Source organism: Labrus mixtus, chromosome 12, assembly GCF_963584025.1.
Source record: "Labrus mixtus chromosome 12, fLabMix1.1, whole genome shotgun sequence".
NCBI lineage: Eukaryota > Metazoa > Chordata > Actinopteri > Labriformes > Labridae > Labrus > Labrus mixtus.
In genome coordinates this window covers 11628097-11647792 of record NC_083623.1, presented here as the reverse complement: position 1 = coordinate 11647792, position 19696 = coordinate 11628097, and the positions used below count along the sequence as shown (strand labels likewise).

Below are 19696 nucleotides of genomic sequence, written 5' to 3'. Positions count from 1 at the left end.
AATGTAAGACATCGTTAATAACTTCTGTTTCATCAACATTGTTTTTCACAAGCAATTGGCATCTGTATCTATTTGATATATTCAACATTTTATTAGTCTAAATTAACATTGATCAATTGCAGTGATAATATTTAATTTTCATGCATATATGGCCAAAAACCTGTAAGATTATAAACCTAAAACTGAACAAATGCATCTGTAAACAGTCAAAATAATGAATCAGTATAAAGCTTGCAGTCCACTCGTAGTGGGACATTTCTGTTATTTTACAAAAATGTGTTTCCCGTTGAGAGACCTAGGATCAGGAAAGACATTAGAAAAATATATGTTCAGCTTTGTATGATGACTGTGTCCTTTACAATAATTTCCCAATTAGGTGAGATCAATAAATGGCATAATTTAGGCTGCTAACATTTTTTGTGAATGTGGTCTTATGAGTTAGTAAATTACAAAGAGCTATTTAAGTGATTTAGCTGTTATATGTCTCACATTTTCTGTTCTCTAATGTAACCGTGTCTATGTGTTATTCCAGGGGGAAAGCAGAATATATGTCAGAATCAGGGCTACTTGTTTTCCATTTGACCCGAAATGTTTTGGAAATTGGGCTGTTTGTTCAAGACGGATGTTGCGCTCGACAGAGAAAATAAGCCTCTGCACCAAATGTTCAGGTTTTGTTCTCAGTAGGTGAGGTGTGTAGTTGTCAGTGATCAATTTTATCTTTAAATTTTTTTTTACCAATTTGACACGTGTCATTTGACATTAAGACATTTCAATTACAGCCTGAAATTATTTGTTTATTTTTATCATGGGCATCACAACCTCTAGAAAATGACTTGTTGCTGCATTGAAGTCCTGTCTTAACCTTTTATTTCACAACCTAAATTAACATTTTAAACTAACTACTACATTACCAGACTTCTTAAGAAGTGTAGTTTTTTAACTTTGAAGCCTGGACTAAAATGTAAAATGTTAAGCCATGTCATGAAAGGAGCATCACAAATATGTCCATTGTTTGAATGAATACGCTGCCCTATTGCTATGATGTTTAATACAGTGTTCTATTATTTCTAAGATGACCTGATACAAGTAGTGATTAACTTGTCCACATTGTTGTCCCTTTGTATTGCTCATTGTATTCCAATTACATGTAACCTGTAAAGTATGATTTTGATTAAAAATGTAATACGTTTCTTTCAAATTCTTAGCAGGGGTGATAGTATTGAGGTCAGTGATGAGAAAAAAATCAGCAATCCACTCGTTTGGGATTGCGTAATTATTTGCTATTGGAATGAGATTTGACCTGCTCTATTTGCTGTGTTATGGTGACCTGGCACTAAAACACATTGTGGTTATCGATTTGGCTGCATCTTTAACTTGTTTATCCTTTTTTTTTTTTTAACCTTTCCACTGTTCCAATTGTGCACATTGAGTCCAGCTAGATGTCCGAGAGCCAGACAGATGAGAGAGGAGACAGAGAGAGAGAGAGAGAGGGAGAGAGAGAGAGAGAGAGAGAGAGAGAGAGAGAAGACACCCAAACAGCCAGGCAGACACAAGGATGATCTAATGTGTAGAAGGTGATAGGTGTATCCTGCTATATTTTGGTTTTCTTTTAGTCCCCCATTGCCCTTGAGTTTCTCATTTCCTCACTGATTTGATTTATCTTAGTGTCTCAGGTGTATTCAGTAACTGGCTACAAATAGACTGTGTGTACGTCATGCTGCGTATCAGCTAAATGAAACAGCTCAGTGATAGTTTACAGTTTGTCTGGGTGTCAGCTGCAACCAGTAAAACCTTTTTTAATGTAATGAAAATGTGAAGTGAGAGGAGAACATTTTATAGTAGTGGACTGGAAAGTTATTTGGGAATCACAATTTTTCTGTCCATACTCCTCTTTTGCCACTAGCCTTCCTGTCCTCCTACACATTAGTAGAGTATGAGAGGGAAAATGCTCTGCTGGAAAAACAAAACCTTTAAGAGGTTGGGAGGAGTCTATTTGATGTTATTTGTTTAAGCTTGGTGGGTGGAAGCTCCGGGAATACAGGGCAAAGGGACTGGAGAATAGTGGACCCTTCGACTTGCCTGACAGGCTTTATAGGAAGAAAGGGCTAGAGAGAGAGAGAGAGAGAGTAAAGAGAGAGGGGTAGCAGCACTTGTCTCCACTCCCCCCTCCCAGCAAATGAGAGAGCAAGTCTAAATCATTATGTTGCATATCAGTGCTGTTGTGCTGTGATGTTGCTCAGGCAGAGCCCGGCGCAGAGCAGACAGACGTGCGGACCAGCACTCAGACCCAGGACCACAGAGCTGGAGACCCTCTCCTCGCAACGTCCCTCGCCTCCACTGCGTGCCCCACTAAGTGACATGTACCCTGAAGAGAGCCGAGGGTCTGGAGGGGTAGCCACTGTGGACTTCCTGGATGGAACCTACGACTATGCCACCCCCACCCCTGCCCCGACTCCTCTGTACAACCACTCCAGCCCTGGCTACTACTCTGCTTCTCTGGACGCCCACGGACAACCCTCAAATGGCAGCATTCAGTCCCATGGCAGTGGGCCTGCCAGTCCTCTGGTGTTTGTGCCCTCAAGCCCCCAACTCAGCCCCTTTATGCACCCGCCCAGCAACCACTATCTGGAAACCACTTCAACGCCCGTCTACAGGTGAGGGAGCACAGTTTGCCTACACCACCAGGTCACTCGAGTGGCCTAAAGTATCTGTAGTGTAGTGTTGGGGGGGGAAAGTTATTTGTGTTGACCTAAAGGGGTATACAAGACTGCTCTGATTGTTTTAGAAATGTATTTTTGACTTTACACTTAAAAAAAAAAATATAAAGTCACATTAAAGATGAATAAATTGTGTTTGATCTCATCAGGGGGTAAGTCATTTGTGAGAGATGTCGCCTCTGATGTTTGAATCTGGTTGTTTGGTCAGTTCTGTTTGTGCTCTAGTCATTATTTAACTGCTGAGCACCGTGCTATCTAAAGATCAATACATTTTTGTCAATATGGCCCCTGAGCCCTCTGAATTATAACTTGATTACAAAGTTACAGAGACTTATTAGGAGATAACTAATTCTTACTTTTTCTGTCATTCATAAAATTCTTAATTTAACTCATTTTAAATCTTGACTTAGAATTGTATGCTTTTTATGAAGACATTGCCTCATGACTACCATTATTGGCATTTGTTTAGTCCTAACGCAGTTATAAAGAAAACATAATTATAAAACTACATTGCTTTTATTTTATCTCTTGCTTTATACAAAACATTGCCATTATCTGTATGTAAAGGATCAAGCTTTGCCCTGGTTTTTAATTCCACAGATTAAGGACTTTGTCAAAGACCTTGAGAGAGGGACAATACGTAATAACAACACAAGTACATGTACAGATTGTTTCCTGGCTCAGGTGGAAAATAGTGCTCTGCTTTGGTCTGTGCCATTGTCAAATTAAAACCAAAGGGGTTATTGCAAGAAATAGTGTTAAAGTAATTTTTATGATGAAAAGCCTTTCTGAGCTACTTTTTGTCAAAAAGTCTGCATGTATTTTATACCAGTAAAGCCAGTTATACTCTGAATCAGTCAATCCCCAAGTTTCTGGTCGTTCTAATTCTGAAAACTGAATCATAAAGGGAAATGTGTGAGGTTATTTTAACAGAGTTGAAATCCTGTGACAGGTCCAGCGTGCTGTCCAGTCAGCAGACGGTTTTAAGAGAGGACCAGTGTGGCACCAGTGACGAGTCATACAGAGTGGGGGAGTCTGGGGCTGGAGCTGTAGCCGGGAGCTTCGAGATGGCGAAAGAGATGCGTTTCTGTGCAGTGTGCAGTGACTATGCCTCTGGGTACCACTACGGGGTGTGGTCCTGTGAGGGCTGCAAGGCCTTCTTCAAGAGGAGTATCCAGGGTAGGTCATCTTTCTGCTCCATCCATTTGTGACCAATGGACGTCGTCCTCTCACTTGTGAAGGAGCATAGCTCATTTTGTCAGCGTGAAAAGTTCAGATTTCTTGATGTAATTATAAATACTCTTCTTAAACTTCAAACTCTAACTACACAAAGAAAAGCTGCTCCAGGAGGAAACGCTCAAACTTTATTTTTGTCTCTGTTTTAAAAATGTAACTGTCTTAGAAAACATCAAATGTATAAATCTAAAGAACAGATAAAATGAAGAAAATGAAACTGGGTATTTAAGAATACATTTTTAATGTGTCAGCAACAAAACCTACCTGTGACCCAAGTAAAAAAAAGGTGTCCATTTAAAGCTTCATTAAAAAAAGAGAGGGAGAGCTCAAGTGTGTGTCATTATTGTATCTGAGCGTCAATCAGATTTGAAATTAAGGGTTTTAAAAATAAAGTTCCCCCTCTGTTTCCCAATCCACCTACAAGTTGTAACCATGTTTTCTACTTGCTGCCTTTTCTTTAACATGGTGACTGTATGAGCTGCCTCTTTCCACAGGTGAAAGCCTCATCTGGTGTAACTGGCTTAGTCATGTTTTGGGTTTGATGCTTCAGCATATTGATAAGTCTTACCAGGAAGGACGGTCTTTAAGAAACCAATAGTCTCCATGGCGATGACAAAACCAAGATGTTTTTTTTTTTCTCCATCTCAGATCCATTTAAGATTGGGAATAGAGTGTTCCTGGCTACTAAATAACCTAGATCTGAGGCAAACACTGGAGTATGGGGGGCTTGAAGTAATAGATTTTCTTCTCTTTCAGGTCACAATGACTATATGTGCCCAGCAACCAATCAGTGTACTATTGACAGGAATCGGAGGAAGAGCTGCCAGGCTTGTCGCCTCAGGAAGTGCTACGAAGTGGGAATGATGAAGGGAGGTAGGTAGAAAGAGCAGAAAAAAACACATTTTTTATGATCTCCAGTATTATCTTTTTTTTTTTTTTTTATTTTGTATAATTTACATTATTAGGAAAAACAGCTGCATTATCATCTGTCATCCGTTGATATTTTTGCTGTTTTTATCTTGGTTGGACTGTTTTTTGTTTAATGTGGTAATTGCTTTATTGTTAATTTTTTTCTGTAGTAAGCAGAAAAGGATCATTTCATTTAACTTTTCTTGACAAATGTACGTACTAACAACCATCTTACAATCAGTCATTTTGCATAAATGCGAGAATGCTTGTGGATGCAGATAAGCCTGAGAATAACTTTAACATGACCTTGGAGTGATTTCCTTTTTAAGGAGTACAACTACTGATTAAAACACACCCACATTTTTGTTTTCATACTTCTTCAGTCAGACGGGCACTTATACAATCTGTTCGGCTGGACTTTTGGTATGAAGTTATCTGTGAGTGTAGAGAAGACTTGACGAGTTTGTAGGTGTTTGTCTGTATGCATTTTGTGTCACTGTTGTTCTGCATGATATTCTGTATTAAATCTGCTGTGTGCTCGAGGTGTGCGTAAAGATCGGGGGCGGGTTCTGCGGCGCGACAAACAACGGACAGGCACTACTGACAAGGACAAGGTCCATAAGGGCCGGGAGCAGAGAACAGTCCCCCCTCAGGACAGGAGGAAACACAGCAGCATTTATGGAGGAGGAAAATCCACAGTGATAAGCATGCCTCCTGACCAGGTGCTTATTTATGCTGAGACTTTTATTTTTGAAATAATGTGGTTGCATGCTGACTGTTGGGCGAGAGTAAATCTGGATCTATAAAACATAAGAAATCATCCTCTGAGGAACTTGAGAAAACAAAATACCAATTAGGCTTTGTATGTGTGGATTTGTTTGTTATCCCTTTCAAAGAGTTTAAACATTCTATCGACTGATGGTGTACCTGTGTATCTGTTGTTTGCTCAGGTGCTCCTCCTGCTCCAGGGTGCCGAACCCCCAATTCTGTGCTCCCGTCAAAAGCTGAGTCGACCCTACACAGAGGTCACCATGATGACTCTGCTCACCAGCATGGCTGATAAGGAGCTGGTCCACATGATCGCCTGGGCCAAGAAGCTGCCAGGTACGGCTCGGTGAATCAAAGTGGCCACACCAAAAATAATTGTTAAAACAACCGTTTACTTACAAATGAAAAATAACTATGCTGAACTATGCTGTGACCGATAAGTCACATCGACTCGTCCAGATGTTGAGATTTGGCTTTTCGTTTTCATAATCACTTTCTTTCTTGAACATTTTGTTTGTAGTTTGTCAGGAGTGTGACGATGCTCGGGGTCTGTGACCATCAAACATATCCTGCTTGTAATGCAGTCCTTAGGGAATCATGACTTACTGTTTACTTGTGGACCTTTTAGTTTTGAACAACTATCCTGTCAGCATCGTGTTGAAACATATTAGTAAGAAAATAAACTCTTAGAACAGATTGTATGTGTGAATGAAACAGATAGACACAACTGCCCTCAAATGAAATAAAATCAGTACAATAGAAGAAAATATGAGGAATTATTAACACATGGTAAAATGTTGAATAAGATGAAAGAAGACCAGAAAATAAAACAAATGTAAAAACAATGATTGCAGAGACACTGGAAAAGGCTGTAAAACTCCTAATTAAAAGATTTAAAAAGTAAGTCTTTAACAGAAAGCTCTCTAGCTTGAACCCCACAGGTAGTTGTCCAAACTTCAAGCTCATAGCTTTAGTTCTGGATAGATATTCAGAGGTACCTCAGTGGGATCAGGTGCAAAACATGTGACTCAGAGCTGCTGGAGCACCATGACATCTATTGCATTGCTACTCCAAATAAGGATTCCACTGACCCTGCAGAAACACTTCTCCTTAAAAAACAAAAAAACCCCATGTGTTCAACCCAAATATTTCTGAGGTTGCATTTGGTTTTAATTCAGTTAAAGTGATGAAATAATGGGGGACTTCTCTTCTTTATGTGGCGAATTATTTTGTTATTTTGAGGAAACAAACAGCTGGCTCTTCAAGTTGTTCAATCAGTAAATTGTCGTCTCAAGAGCATTGTTTATGATTATAAAAGATTCAAAAGTAGTGTTCAACTTATCACACTTGATTTCAACTTGCAAGATCTCTGCTCTGGGGATTTTAAATTGAACTGACATTTAAAAAATCTGATGGCAGGATCAATAAAGGGTTAAACGATATAACTTTTCCTGCTGTTTCTCTAATAGTCTCAGACTCCTCCGACACATTTTGAGGTTGAATTTTCTTTTAATATTAAAAAAATGAACTCCTTAACCTGAGATAATGACATAAAAACATGATTACAATCACAAACACTTTCAGCTTCTGTTCTTTAACATTCACATTCACAGATAGACAAATCACAGAGGTTTTTGCCCTTGTTTGTTGTGATGTGACAGTTTGGCAAACAGCAAAGTGATGAGACACCTTTATGGTTAAGACACACACACACACGCACACACACACCAACACACACACACACACACACACACACACACACACACACACACACACACACACACACACACACACACACACACACACAGCTGCAGAGCCATTATAGTGATAGTAATTACAGTCATCACCTTTGAGAGGATTGTTTGACCAATCTGCTGGCACCCCCATAGAGTCTAACTGCAGCCAGGACACATCACCCTTTTGCATGCACACACACACACACACACACACACACACACACACACAAACACAGGGAAAAACACACACACACACACACACACACACTGCAGGTTCTCTAAGTGAGTAAATCCTGGTTTTGAGGTATTACAACCACGTGCGTCACTAAAAACCCAAAGGCACACAGTTTTAATTGTGCGGGGTCCCAAACAGTGAGCAGAGGGGGACAAGGGGAATGAATTGGCTGTAATTACATATGAATTGAGACAGCTGAGTGCCAGCGATAAGGCTTCTTATGAGGGCACAGAGATTGCAGATGGTTTCATTTAAGTAGTTAGTCCCTGCCCGAAAAATAATGGCACCCATATTTGTACGAGTGGGATTGAAGCAATATTTACAGTCTATGGATTGAAGGTGCACAGAAAACACTTATCTCTGTGTTAATATTCCTCACCACACCGCAACACCCACTGCTGCAAATAATTAGATACAACAACACTTAATACATCAGGTTTTCACCCATATTTGGATTTTGTTTGGACTCTAAATAATTGTTGTGATAAGAGAAATGTCACCTCGTGTTCATGAATAACAAACATTAGTGATTATTATTTCAGAGCGCATATCTGGACGACTGCTAGAACTATAGAAATGTTTCATCTATGCTCTATTTGATACTTTTGGTCCTCTCACAGAAATCTTTCCTGCCTTTTTCTCAAATATAATACAGAGAAACATACAACATGTAGGGGATGCATTTACACTTTGCATAACTTCCTGCATACAATATTGTTTACTTTGAATAAGAGAAAAAGTGTTTTGAGCGTAAAATGTGGTTAAAAACAAAAACAGTAAACTAAAGACCACAAAGGAAAAAAGAGGTAACTAGACCTCTTTACCTTGGCTCTCTGTCCCCGTGGCCACCCAGGGTTCGAGTCCGACCCTCAACATACGCTACATGTCACCCTCCACTCTCTGTTCCCAACGTTTCCCATCACTCTTCACTGTCCTGTCTCAATAAAGGCACAAGTGGAACCTTTAAAAATAAAGAATAAAAGCATAATTGTCAAAAACAAAATAATAACTCTTAATGGAGGTATATCAAATATGAAAAGTGATGGATCTAAAAAAATAAAAAAATCTCAAAACCTGTCTTCATCTCCTTTTAACATTTCTCTCAAATTCTAAAGGGCTAAAAGGTTTTTGTTTGTCAAGGTTTTCTGCAGCTGACCCTGCATGACCAGGTGCAGCTGCTGGAGAGCTCCTGGCTGGAGGTGCTGATGATCGGCCTCATCTGGAGGTCCATCCACTGCCCCGGAAAACTCATCTTCGCTCAGGACCTCATACTGGACCGGTAAGCAGGATTACTCCTGACTTTTCTGAGACATCCATCAGCTTTTTCTCTCATTTTCTACACATTTCTCTCACTCTCACCCATATCTTAAGAGTGATACATCAGCATGGTAGATTTTCTATTTCACACCTTGCCAACCATTGTGCCATCTTAAGATGGCAGCCAGAGTGAAAGACTAATTACCTGCTCCCCACCGAGAGGAGAGCAGCCTCTCTCTAACCTTAAACACCCTCTTCATCATTACAGCGCCAAGCTAACAACCAGGGCAGATGTTTAATCAGAGGCTCAATACAAGGAATGATGGAAATGGAAGGAGGACAGAGGGAGAGATGAGGGGGAGAGGGAGTTAAATGATGAGCAGACGGAGAAAAATAGAGATGCAGGGAGACATGACTGTTGTCTGCTTTTGCAGGCACAGCCTGTTCCCTCCTCTTCCTCCCCTGTTCAAAGTAAACAAGCTCGCCAAACTGCAGCATCTACATCACAGAGGAAGGGAGGGGGGCAGAGAGAGACAGACAGGCATAGCTTTTACTGTCTGATGTGTCTGATGGTCCCATTTGATTCAAAAGTGTATTACAGAGTATTATCTCAATTGGACATGATGACTAAAACGCTGTGGGTCAGGGTTGACAAATTCCCTCAGCTCTGTGCTGTCCAAGTTTATCTTGCACTCCAACCACTGATATTATCCATCTTTCCATCACTTTCCAACTGTGCCCACAAATGGAGCGCTGCAGTCATTCAGTCCATTAGGTGTTTATCTGACCACTCTTTGGATGGTTTCATGGTCTCAGATAAAGTCAGGTTTACTTCAGCTCAAAACTTTAGCTCTTCTTTTTCTTAACTGATAACATTTTCTAACTGTAAGCCTTAAACCTGATGAATGATTTCAGTCAGTTTGTTCACTAAAGTTAGCAGCAGCTCAATCTGCAGTACCTAAAGCCCAGCCGGCTGATGAGATACAGAGTTTTAACAAAAATGTCCTTAATAAGGTTTTAACACCAGTTCTCATCACCTTGTCTCATTATTTTTGAAAAAACATGGGAACAATGAATATTCAAGTATTGAGACTCATTCATTGTTGCACAGTTTACAGCCTGCCGTGTCGATGCCCTCTGCATTTCTTCTGTAAAAAAACGAATGAGCAAATGTGCCCAGGGTCATCGCGATTAATCATTCGACTTTCAGGAAGTAGCCATAACATTCATTCATTTGTGACTTCAAATTAAAGAGAAAAGTAAGCATAAAAAAATCTAATTCAAAAAACGTGTGTTTCTTTCGCTTTGTTACAGGAGTGAAGGCAACTGTGTTGAGGGCATGGCAGAAATCTTTGACATGCTGCTGGCCACTGCGTCCCGCTTCCGCATGCTCAAGCTCAAACCTGAGGAGTTTGTGTGCCTCAAAGCCATCATCCTGCTCAACTCTGGTGAGGCAACAAGTGTGTGAAAGCTTTGTCTGCTCCTTGTGAATATTTTCTGACAAACTTATTCCTGACCCTGTAAGTGGAAAGCAAAAACCCTTCAACCTCTAATTTAACTATTTCATATCACATGGATTTGTTGCAGTTTTCAGTTAATATTGAACACTTTCAAACAGCAACCACACAGCTGTAGCTCTAAATGAAACTGAGGTTCATCAGCTGAACAGAGTGTTCTTGAAAAGCTTATACCGCCAATATGCCCAATAAATGTTCCCATGACAACAGTAGCCAGCCAGTAGGGCTGTGTTTGTCCCGGAGAGGTTTTCTATATGTGAACCTGAAATAACACTAAGAAGACTTTACAGGCACAGCCGCTGGAGCGGCCTGAACTTTGCATGTTGTGTGGGCTTCTGCAATTAATGCTCTTACATTCTGTCATGAATCAGATGTTTTAGCAGGTTTTCAGCTTGTTGCAAACTAAATGTGTTCATCATATTGGAATATAAGTTACGGTGTTTAATATATCTGTTAATTTTACGATGTTTATCATCCTTCAGGTGCCTTCTCTTTCTGCACCGGCACAATGGAGCCACTGCATGACAGCGCGGCCGTGCAGAATATGCTCGACATCATCACAGACGCTCTCATACATCACATCAGCCAATCAGGCTGCTCGGCTCACCAGCAGTCAAGGCGACAAGCCCAGCTGCTCCTCCTGCTCTCCCACATCAGACACATGAGGTGAAATTCATTTACTAAAGGTCGCTTTTGTTTTTAGCATGTCAAAGGTCCTTAAATATCAATATGTTCTGCTGAGAGTCGAGCTGCAGTGATCCTCAGTGAATCTCTGAGACAGTTAAGCTTATGGTAGGGTTTAGGGTCTTTTTAGAAACATAATTGATTTATATATTTAGATAAGCAGAATTAAAATGTTCCTTAATTTAAAAAAAAAAGTTTGTATCCTTAGAGAACTTTCAAGATTCAAATTAATAATAGTTTTAGAGGACATCAAAGTGTGTAACATTATAAAACAGCAACAGTGTGTTTATTGAAGAGTTTTAAACCAGTGCTTCAAAAATAAATGAAAATATCTCAAACCAACTCTAAATAATTTCCCTCAGTTTAACTATAATTCCCTCTTAAAAAGAAATTGTCTGTGTATCTACAGCCTGTTAGAGTGAGCCACACAGTTACACTTGGTGCTACTATTCGTCACTGCTAGATCATGGGCACTGGATTTATGATCTGTGTGTCTCCATCAAATTCAGTTCTTTCTCCTGTTTATTTACATCCTTTAAAAAAAAAACCCAGAAGTCTCGTTTATTTATGTTGCACCTTCCACATGACATGTGGACTTAATGTGCCTAAAATAAGAAAATAATGAGAGAGAAAATGAATAAAAATAACAATGCTTTCTTATAATCAGAAATAAATCTAAATATTGAGTCTACAATTATAATTCCAAAATTACTTACCAAAAGTTTTTTGGGGGGAAAGGGAGGGGGGGTATTTTTCTGTTTGTAAAGAAGACCTTAGTGCATCAGACCTTGATTAATGTGGTAGAGAGTGTCTGAATAAAACCATATTTTAGTAAATAAAGGTTTCCATTGACGTTGGAACAAATAAGAGCTAGTCAGAGATACAGACAAGGTGAAGGTCATATATAATCAAGAGACAACTAAAAGTATGTAATTTGTGGACAGGGAGAAAAGACACCTTCATTATTTCATTCTGAGTGCTATTCAAGATCATTCTCCAGAGAGAGTGCTGGATGAAAACCTGAACAGTAAATCAGGGAGAATAAAAGTATGGCTAATTAAAACAGGATTGTTATCGGAATAAAAGGAGCAGAAAGAAGGTTTTCCAGTGTGTATCATTACATTAATATTTACATTTTAACAGAGTCCTGACAGTGAGCTTTAAAGCAGTCTTAAGCTGCACTCATTAACATTATTACTCATAAACTGGCTCTCAATTCTCCTCTCACTTATGTTTACACTCCCTGCAGCAACAAAGGCATGGAGCATCTCTACAGCATGAAATGCAAAAACAAAGTTCCTCTGTATGACCTTCTGCTCGAGATGCTTGACGCTCACCGCCTCCACCGCCCAGACAGACCTGCAGAGTCCTGGTCCCAGGCTGAAGGAGAGCTCGTTTTCACCTCCAACAGTAACAACAACAACAACAACAACAACAACAACAACAACAACAGCAGCAGCAGCAGCAGCTCCTCAGCTGGTTCCCGACTCAGCCATGAGAGCCCCAACAAAGCCCCCACAGGTCCAGGGGTCCTTCATTTCGGAGGGTCCCGCTCCGACTGCACCCATATCCTATAAGATGGAGCTCGATGAGCAGCATGCGGAGGTCCAAAGTCATTTTTATGGATTATGTGGGTCGTACAGAATGAACCGGGTTTGAGAAAGAAAAAAAAAAGATTTGAATTAATTTCACAAGATAATTTACGAGTTAATGATATTTTTCTTTTGCACGACTCAACTTCATGAGAATGTGAGCTGCAGTGCAGTTCATCTTCTCGCTGTTTCTAGCAGCTTTACGGTAAAGATATTATTTCCTGGTGTTCCGTAATATCGTGGCACTCGAGCAGCTAATTTATCGTTTATTTGCCTCGACCAAAGTGCACTTCTTCTTGGGTTTAACGGGCTATGGGGGCATTATTTGACTTTCAAATAACACGCTAAATGTGATAAAACTAGTTCAAACATGTGTAATTTATTTTGTATTTAGTTTCCCACGTTCACCAGGTCCTGTGACTTATACGTTCACACAATGTTGAGCTTTTGTAAAAAAGTGATGAAGTTATGAGATGAGCAGCTGCTGAAGATTTGTCTCTTTCATTTGATCATGTCAAAGTTAAATGCTCAAATTTGACAGATGTCATGATGAGGGAAGCCGTCTTTATTGTACGGTAACTTCACTCTAAAGCTCTTATTGTATAGAAGGTCTGGTTACTTACATGCAAAGTTATTGTTTAATTGTGTGTGTGTGTGTGTGTTTGTCTGAATGAACTCTGAGGCCATGTGCTGTGAGGGGCCCGAGCTCATTCAACATTTCAACCCCATGAAACTACAACTAGTGTCATTTCATCCACTTATTACATCAGAATTTGTCTGGATTTACACACATCCAAAACTGTAACTATCATGATGTATGTGCACACACGTGATTGTTGTTATTTCAGATTTTACCAAATCAGATCCATTTGAGAAGAGTTCTGCTATAAACTGCAAAGTAGTCATTTGTTAAAGCTGTCGTAAAATGTAAGGAAATCGCCACTTTTAGGTAACATCCCAGTGCTCCCTGCACTTTCTCATCTTTGAAGCTTGCTTTGCAAGATTGCATTGAATTTAACCACCATGGGAATATTATTAGTGCATTTCTGAACACAGTCACCGCTGAGGCACTGCAGTAGGGCACATTTGTTCTTCGATGTTTGAACTGTTTCAAATCTATGTTTTTTTTTAATTAAACCAATGCCAATCAACAACTATGTGAATATAAAATAGAATTTTCTGCAACTTCATTTTCAAACTGATTTAACCAAACTCTCTGTGATAAGACAAGGTGGTTAATTAGTGCGACTTTCTCTACTTGTTTGATGATGTTGTTGTGTTAATTAACCGGCCATTGTTCTGTGTGGTCTCCAGACACAGGTTATAGCTTTTGAATAAAAAAACGTTGATGGTTGATTGACGTGCAGAGAACACAGATATTTGTTGCGCGTGACTGAGAAGGTAAACAAAGTAATGCAGTTACAGTGTAGTTTTAAGTTGTCGTACCTTTTCTCTGTCCCATACAGATGTGTGTGTGTGTGTGTGTGAAGCCTCCATACAGGGTCGTAAAAACTGGATTTGGCATCTTCAACTTTTCTGTGTAATTCCACTCAGAGCTGACCTGACTGCCATTTGTTTACTGTGCCTGAAAATAAAAGCATTAATTGAGAAAATATTGCTCAACACTGTTTTTTTCCCCCACACTTGTGTAAAGCAAAGAAAAACAAACAAGTAAATACTTTATGTTTAATTATTTGCAAAGAGTATTCTTCATGAAGTCGGCATTAGCAAACTGTACATACATAAATAACCATTTTCATATTTGATCATTTTTTATACAGATTCTGTTTCAACAAGGCGGCGAGTCTGATGACTCATCACAGCAGAATAATTATCGCAGTAATTACAAAGCACACTATTTCAGGTCACAGCCGTCTACTAAAACACTACCAGTGATTGTTCCACTTCCTTAAAAGCCGGGGACTTTCAAGTGCATGCTTAAAAAAAAGATAAAAAAATAACTGCCTTTCTTAAAAAGCATTTCAACAATAATATACAAGCTTAAGTTTAACAATGGAGCGTATATATTTTTTTTATATATGCCCCAGTTGATTAAATTCTCCGGAAAAAAAAGAAAGAATACAAGCCTTGGGAAAAGAAGTCGGCCATCTTGGCTGGACGGCTTCAGTGCAGTACCTTTCGTCAGTGCTCATGTCAGTGCTTTAAGTTCGGATTTGACTTTAAATTCGTAATATTTCAGCACTCAAACTGGACGTCTCTTGTACATTTTCAAGGTTAAACATCCCACACTCAAGGTGGAGCTTTAGCTTAATCCAAACTAACTAATCTGTCAACTGATTAAATACAAAATAAATAGTAGCAGCACTGGATATCATGGACAAAAAGCACAGTCGACTTTGGCTCCCAACATACAATATATAAATAGTGCTTTGTTTTTATTGATTTCACAGGTTTCTACAGAAACCTTCAAAATAAAAAATACATATTTAAGTTAAAACAACATGAAATAATTGAAGGAGGGAGGGGGGTCTCCGGATGAAAGTCCATTTATCCGGATTGGGAGTTTAAAGGGTGGAGGTGATTTCAGGACGTGTGTGCAATGTAAGTGAGAGAAGTCTTCATTTCATCTCTGAGTCACTTCATAATGCTCGAGCTCCCCGGCAGGGGAAGAGTTTTTCTTTTTAGGGCACAGGGTGAGAGGAGACATTCACAGGAGTCAGTGGAGTCCTTGGCAAAGCAGAAGGTAGACATTTGCTGCGTCTCATATGGGAGGAGGTCCGTTGGTGTAGCGCAGCATGGGATGGAAAGAGCGGGCAAAGTTGTTGGCATGGTGGCAGCTATAGTCCTCCTCTGTCATGGGCACCAGACAGGCCAGGCCAATGAGGAGCAGAAGGAGCAGCTGGAATGGGAGTGCGGCCCGAAAGACCCTCAGCAGGAAGGACGGGCCTTTAGAGGAGGAGGAGGAGGAGACACCGTCCTGAAAGTCAGAATGGGAGGAAACGCAGCCAGCGGCGCCTGGTGATTTGCTCCGGCTGCAGGAAGACACAGACACAGGTTAATCTCAGCAGAGAACAGACCTGAGTGAGCTAGTACTTGCAAGTCACTCTTGTGTTTTTTAACCCACATGATCACCATATTCTTCTCAGAATTGATGCTCTATAATGTGATAAAAATACTCCAACCAAATGGGCTTGAATCAGAAATGCATTGTAATAAATCAAAGTCTGCTTTTAGTTCATTGATAAAATGATGCAGACTACCGAATACTTTGAGTGTTGACCATCGTTTAAGTTTCATGTCATTAGGAGAAACATATGAAGACAAAGTCCATTATTTTCAGATTGTTTTACAGAATTTTTAAAGGAAATATCTTCTGGTTTGAAGCGGTTGTTTTTGGAAAAATGCACTCTGCTGATGAGTATTTTTCACCATTGTTTGGACTTCTCATGTACCAAACCAAGAATTGGAAAGTAAATGACTGATACGGTAAATTGATCAATAATAGTGGCAGTAAATCCGTTAGTTCTGAAAATTCAAGTGGGTTGAGTAACAAAACTGTTTGCAAATACTACTTTTACAATGTGTGGCAAAAGTAGGAAAAAAAAAATCAACAAATACTCGACAGGAGGAAAAGTAAAAAATAGAGCAAATCCAGCATCCACGAGGTAAAAAGAGAGCTGAACACTGACAGAGACACGTACATTAAACCTACACACACAAACACGTACACACACCAGTCACAAACATACTTTAAAAAAAGAATCGAGGCACAGGCATTCATAGATATGGGGGCTGTATCTCATGAGGGGAAACACTCTGTCTTTAGAGTCAAGTGTGTGAGAGTTCAATGTCACGTCTCATTCCAAACACACGCAGGAGCCAAAAGCCTTTCTGGTTTCCACTCCTGGAGCCAAGAGTGAAGAGGAGGAAACAGCAAGTTCTCATTGCGACTCATCGTCACACAAGGCTGCAGGAGGGTCAGACGCGCTGACGCTCCTCCAGCCACTCACTCTGCAGCCAATTTCATGTATCCCATATTCACTGTTAGTTCATTAGAATGTGAGAGAGTCCCTGCTCCTCATGTAAAGGATGCTAACAGGGAAAACAGAGACTCAAGACTAGTTTAGGTTTGGTCTACACCAGGCCTGTGTGTTATTCTTGTGTCAATTCAGAAAAATCTTAGAAAGTTAATCAGAAATGACAAAGATTTAAGGGTCTGGAAAAGAAACAAAGGAAAGAAAGTGGGAGTTAAGGTAGGAGGAAGAAAAGTGCAGGAGTTATTGGTTCACATCCTGCTTTAGAGGAGAATGAAAAAGGAAGGAAGCATGAGAAAGGAAACAGAAGGGCTGAGGAGGAGGAGGAGGAGGACTGGGGGGGGGGATAAATCTCTGAGATTCCAGTATTGCCATCTAGTGGGCGAAGACAGAACCACAGTCACTCTGAGAAAGGAGAGGCAACAAAAAAAACAACAACTAGGCAATATTTCATGATGCCATTCAAGAAGCAGCATGGCAAAGAGAAGCAGTGAAAATAAAACATATAACGGAGGGAGCAGCCTGATGAAGGCGATTCCCCTCTCTTATAAGAGCTGGTAACAAGGTCTCTAGAAGAAGGGACAATCATGGAACACAGGGTAAAGCCTGAAAACCAAATCAAGAGGCTAAAATGATAAATAGTCTATTGTTTGTATTTGTTTTACTATGAGTGAAGCTGATTGTGGTTAAATGATTTTCTCAAGTTGAATCAATAAAATCATGTTTCTAGTCAGGCATATCTTTGGTTCCATCATCATCCTTCGTTTCTAGAGTCCAGGATTGAGGTACCTGTGGCGCCGGACGCTCTCAGGGTGTCCTGGGTGGGCCTGACTACTTTTGCCTCGGGGCTGAACCACGCAATGAGCGGGGAGGGGTAAAAGAAAGAAAAGAATGTTTCAGTCAAGGGCAAATCAAGACAAAGCTTCAGATGAGAGGAAAAACAAATCATATAAAGAGCCATAACATCGCTAAGAGAAGGAATCATCGTCAACCAAAAAGCAGCAACATAATCAGTGACGAACCAAGAAATCTGGCTTCTCCACTTATTCGTCAAACGTCAAGTTACTAGAGACTGACAAATGACATTTTTGAACAGTCATGAAACTGAAACAAAAATGTTTTTGTTTTTTTTTCCTTTCTTTACATTTAAAAAAATAAAAAGCTAAAACATAAAGTTGTATCATGTGAAATGAAAAGCCAGGTTTTCTTGTACATTTTGGGCAGGTCAACATGGAGAGGGCAGCAAAAATCATTGTAAAAGAAAGGCAGGGGTGGAGGGTAGCAACAAATCTGTATGTGGACATACATATAAAAGGGAATCATTTTTATCAGTAGCAAAAAAAAAAGGGGGGGTAGCACAGAGGGGCTCTTTTAGAGATTGTCTACTTGAGGGAATAAAGGGGAAAAGGTAAGACTGTTGGAATTTTTGCTGTGTGCATGAAGCATACGGTTTAGCCCCTCCTGCTGGACATCATGAGGGGGAACATTACCAATCGTTTGCGACTCTGGACGGTCACCTCTGACACAGGAGAAGCTGATGCACAGGGTTCAGATTTGGCAACGGGCAGCGGTAAACAAACCTAAAATAAAAATAAATCAATACAGCAGATTCAGTAACATAGTTAGACTGGATCAAAACAGCTGAACGAAAGAGGATTCATTCAGTCTTATTTTTTTTTTGTTTTAGCATTTCCTGACCTGCTGGGTGTCCACCGCCTCCAGTCTCCTCTCCAGCCCCTCAAGGTCAGAGCTGACCTCCCTCAGGAGCAGCCTCAGTCTGTTCAGGATCACGTGAACCTTCTCCTGAGCCTCCAGACACTCGCTGCCCTGATCCCAGATCTGCTCAGAGACCTGCTGCTGCAGCGTCACAGCGTGAGGTTTGGTGTTGACCAGGAGCTGAGCGGAAAGCTCCTGAAGAGACGACACTTTATGCTCTGAGTCAAGCAGCTCGCGCTTGATTTGCTGCAGGAAAACAAGGTAGACAGGTTCTCTTTATATTAAATGGCAAGTCCAAGTGGCTTTTTCAAAAGTAATTGTAACAAATTCTACTTTGCTAACATGTTTTATTCTTTGTATTTTCCATATTTAAGAACATGTTTAAATGTTGTTGTGTGTCCTTTAAAAAAAAAAAAACGTTTTGCAAAAAGACCACTCAGTGTCAAACTAGAGTTCCACTAAAGTCTGTATCATTTTATTGTATCATTCACAATTTGTCGTCATAGTTACTGAGCTAACGTCGATGAATGAGAAGAGAAGAGAAGCGTTTGGAGAAGTGACATTACATGCACGAAGGAACACCAATTGTGCACTGGTCGCTAACCGACCGCGTGAAATAAACGTCAAGCGTCTTGCTTGTTTGCTCTCGTGTGAATGACGCAGGAATTATTCAGGAAAATTCACAATCGAAGACTTTATGCAGGAGATTTTATGAGGGGGCTGGCAGGAAAAAGTCATGATCAAATCGAGGGTGAAAAATGTGGCCGTTTGTGTTCCCACATGCAGCTCAGCTTGTTTTGGAGAAAATGTTGGTAAATTTTGTGCAGGTGTGAAAACACTAAATAATTATGGTTGAGAAAGTCAACCATATTGGAAAAAAAAAAAAAAACCCTGTGGGTTATCTTTCAGTTTCAACCAAATTCTAGTGTGATGAGTCTCATTAAAAGTAGTAACAGTGGACAGAGCTTGTCTTGTATTATATAACATATTAAATCATATATGTTTGTCTCAACATACCGTCAGAGTTTTGTGATGTGCTCGCAGTGTTTCACGATCCAGTTTGGGAGGGATGGGCACCACCTTGTTCCTCCTGCGGTCGATGTTCTCCAACCACAGCAGCAGACCGTGGCTCATCTCGTGAAACTCCTGAAAGGACAGATGGTGCATACCACTTTTTCAGTTTCAAAAGATGGCTGTTAAATTAAAGCAATTAAAAAAACTATGTGGTATAAAGAAAATGGAAGAAAGTTAAATAAACATAAATCCCAATAGAAGTTAGGCTTCACATATTTGTAAATAATAAAAGTTAATTAAAAATGCTTTTGTATTCTTCA

General features: G+C 40.0%; 2 protein-coding genes across 2 annotated transcripts in view; one reads left to right on the top strand and one right to left on the bottom strand.

Moving 5' to 3' along the window:
* Positions 1-104: 104 nt before the first annotated feature.
* Positions 105-14253, top strand: esr1 (estrogen receptor 1). The gene is given in 10 exon segments (XM_061051983.1): positions 105-2654; positions 3670-3896; positions 4710-4826; positions 5406-5584; positions 5813-5966; positions 8742-8880; positions 10173-10306; positions 10858-11041; positions 12309-12609; positions 12612-14253. Coding segments are annotated over 10 exon segments (1956 nt in total). The 5' UTR covers positions 105-2229; the 3' UTR covers positions 12708-14253.
* A 70-nt stretch (positions 14254-14323) lies between these two features.
* Positions 14324-19696, bottom strand: part of syne1a (spectrin repeat containing, nuclear envelope 1a) — a 125223-nt gene continuing 119850 nt past the window's right edge. The window contains exons 143-147 of the mRNA XM_061051988.1: positions 19380-19508; positions 18345-18608; positions 18137-18226; positions 17436-17494; positions 14324-15644 (exon numbers count right to left, since the gene is read on the bottom strand). Coding sequence (XP_060907971.1) covers positions 15374-15644; positions 17436-17494; positions 18137-18226; positions 18345-18608; positions 19380-19508 — 813 coding nt within the window. The 3' untranslated portion in view covers positions 14324-15373. The remainder of the gene's footprint in view (positions 15645-17435; positions 17495-18136; positions 18227-18344; positions 18609-19379; positions 19509-19696) is intronic.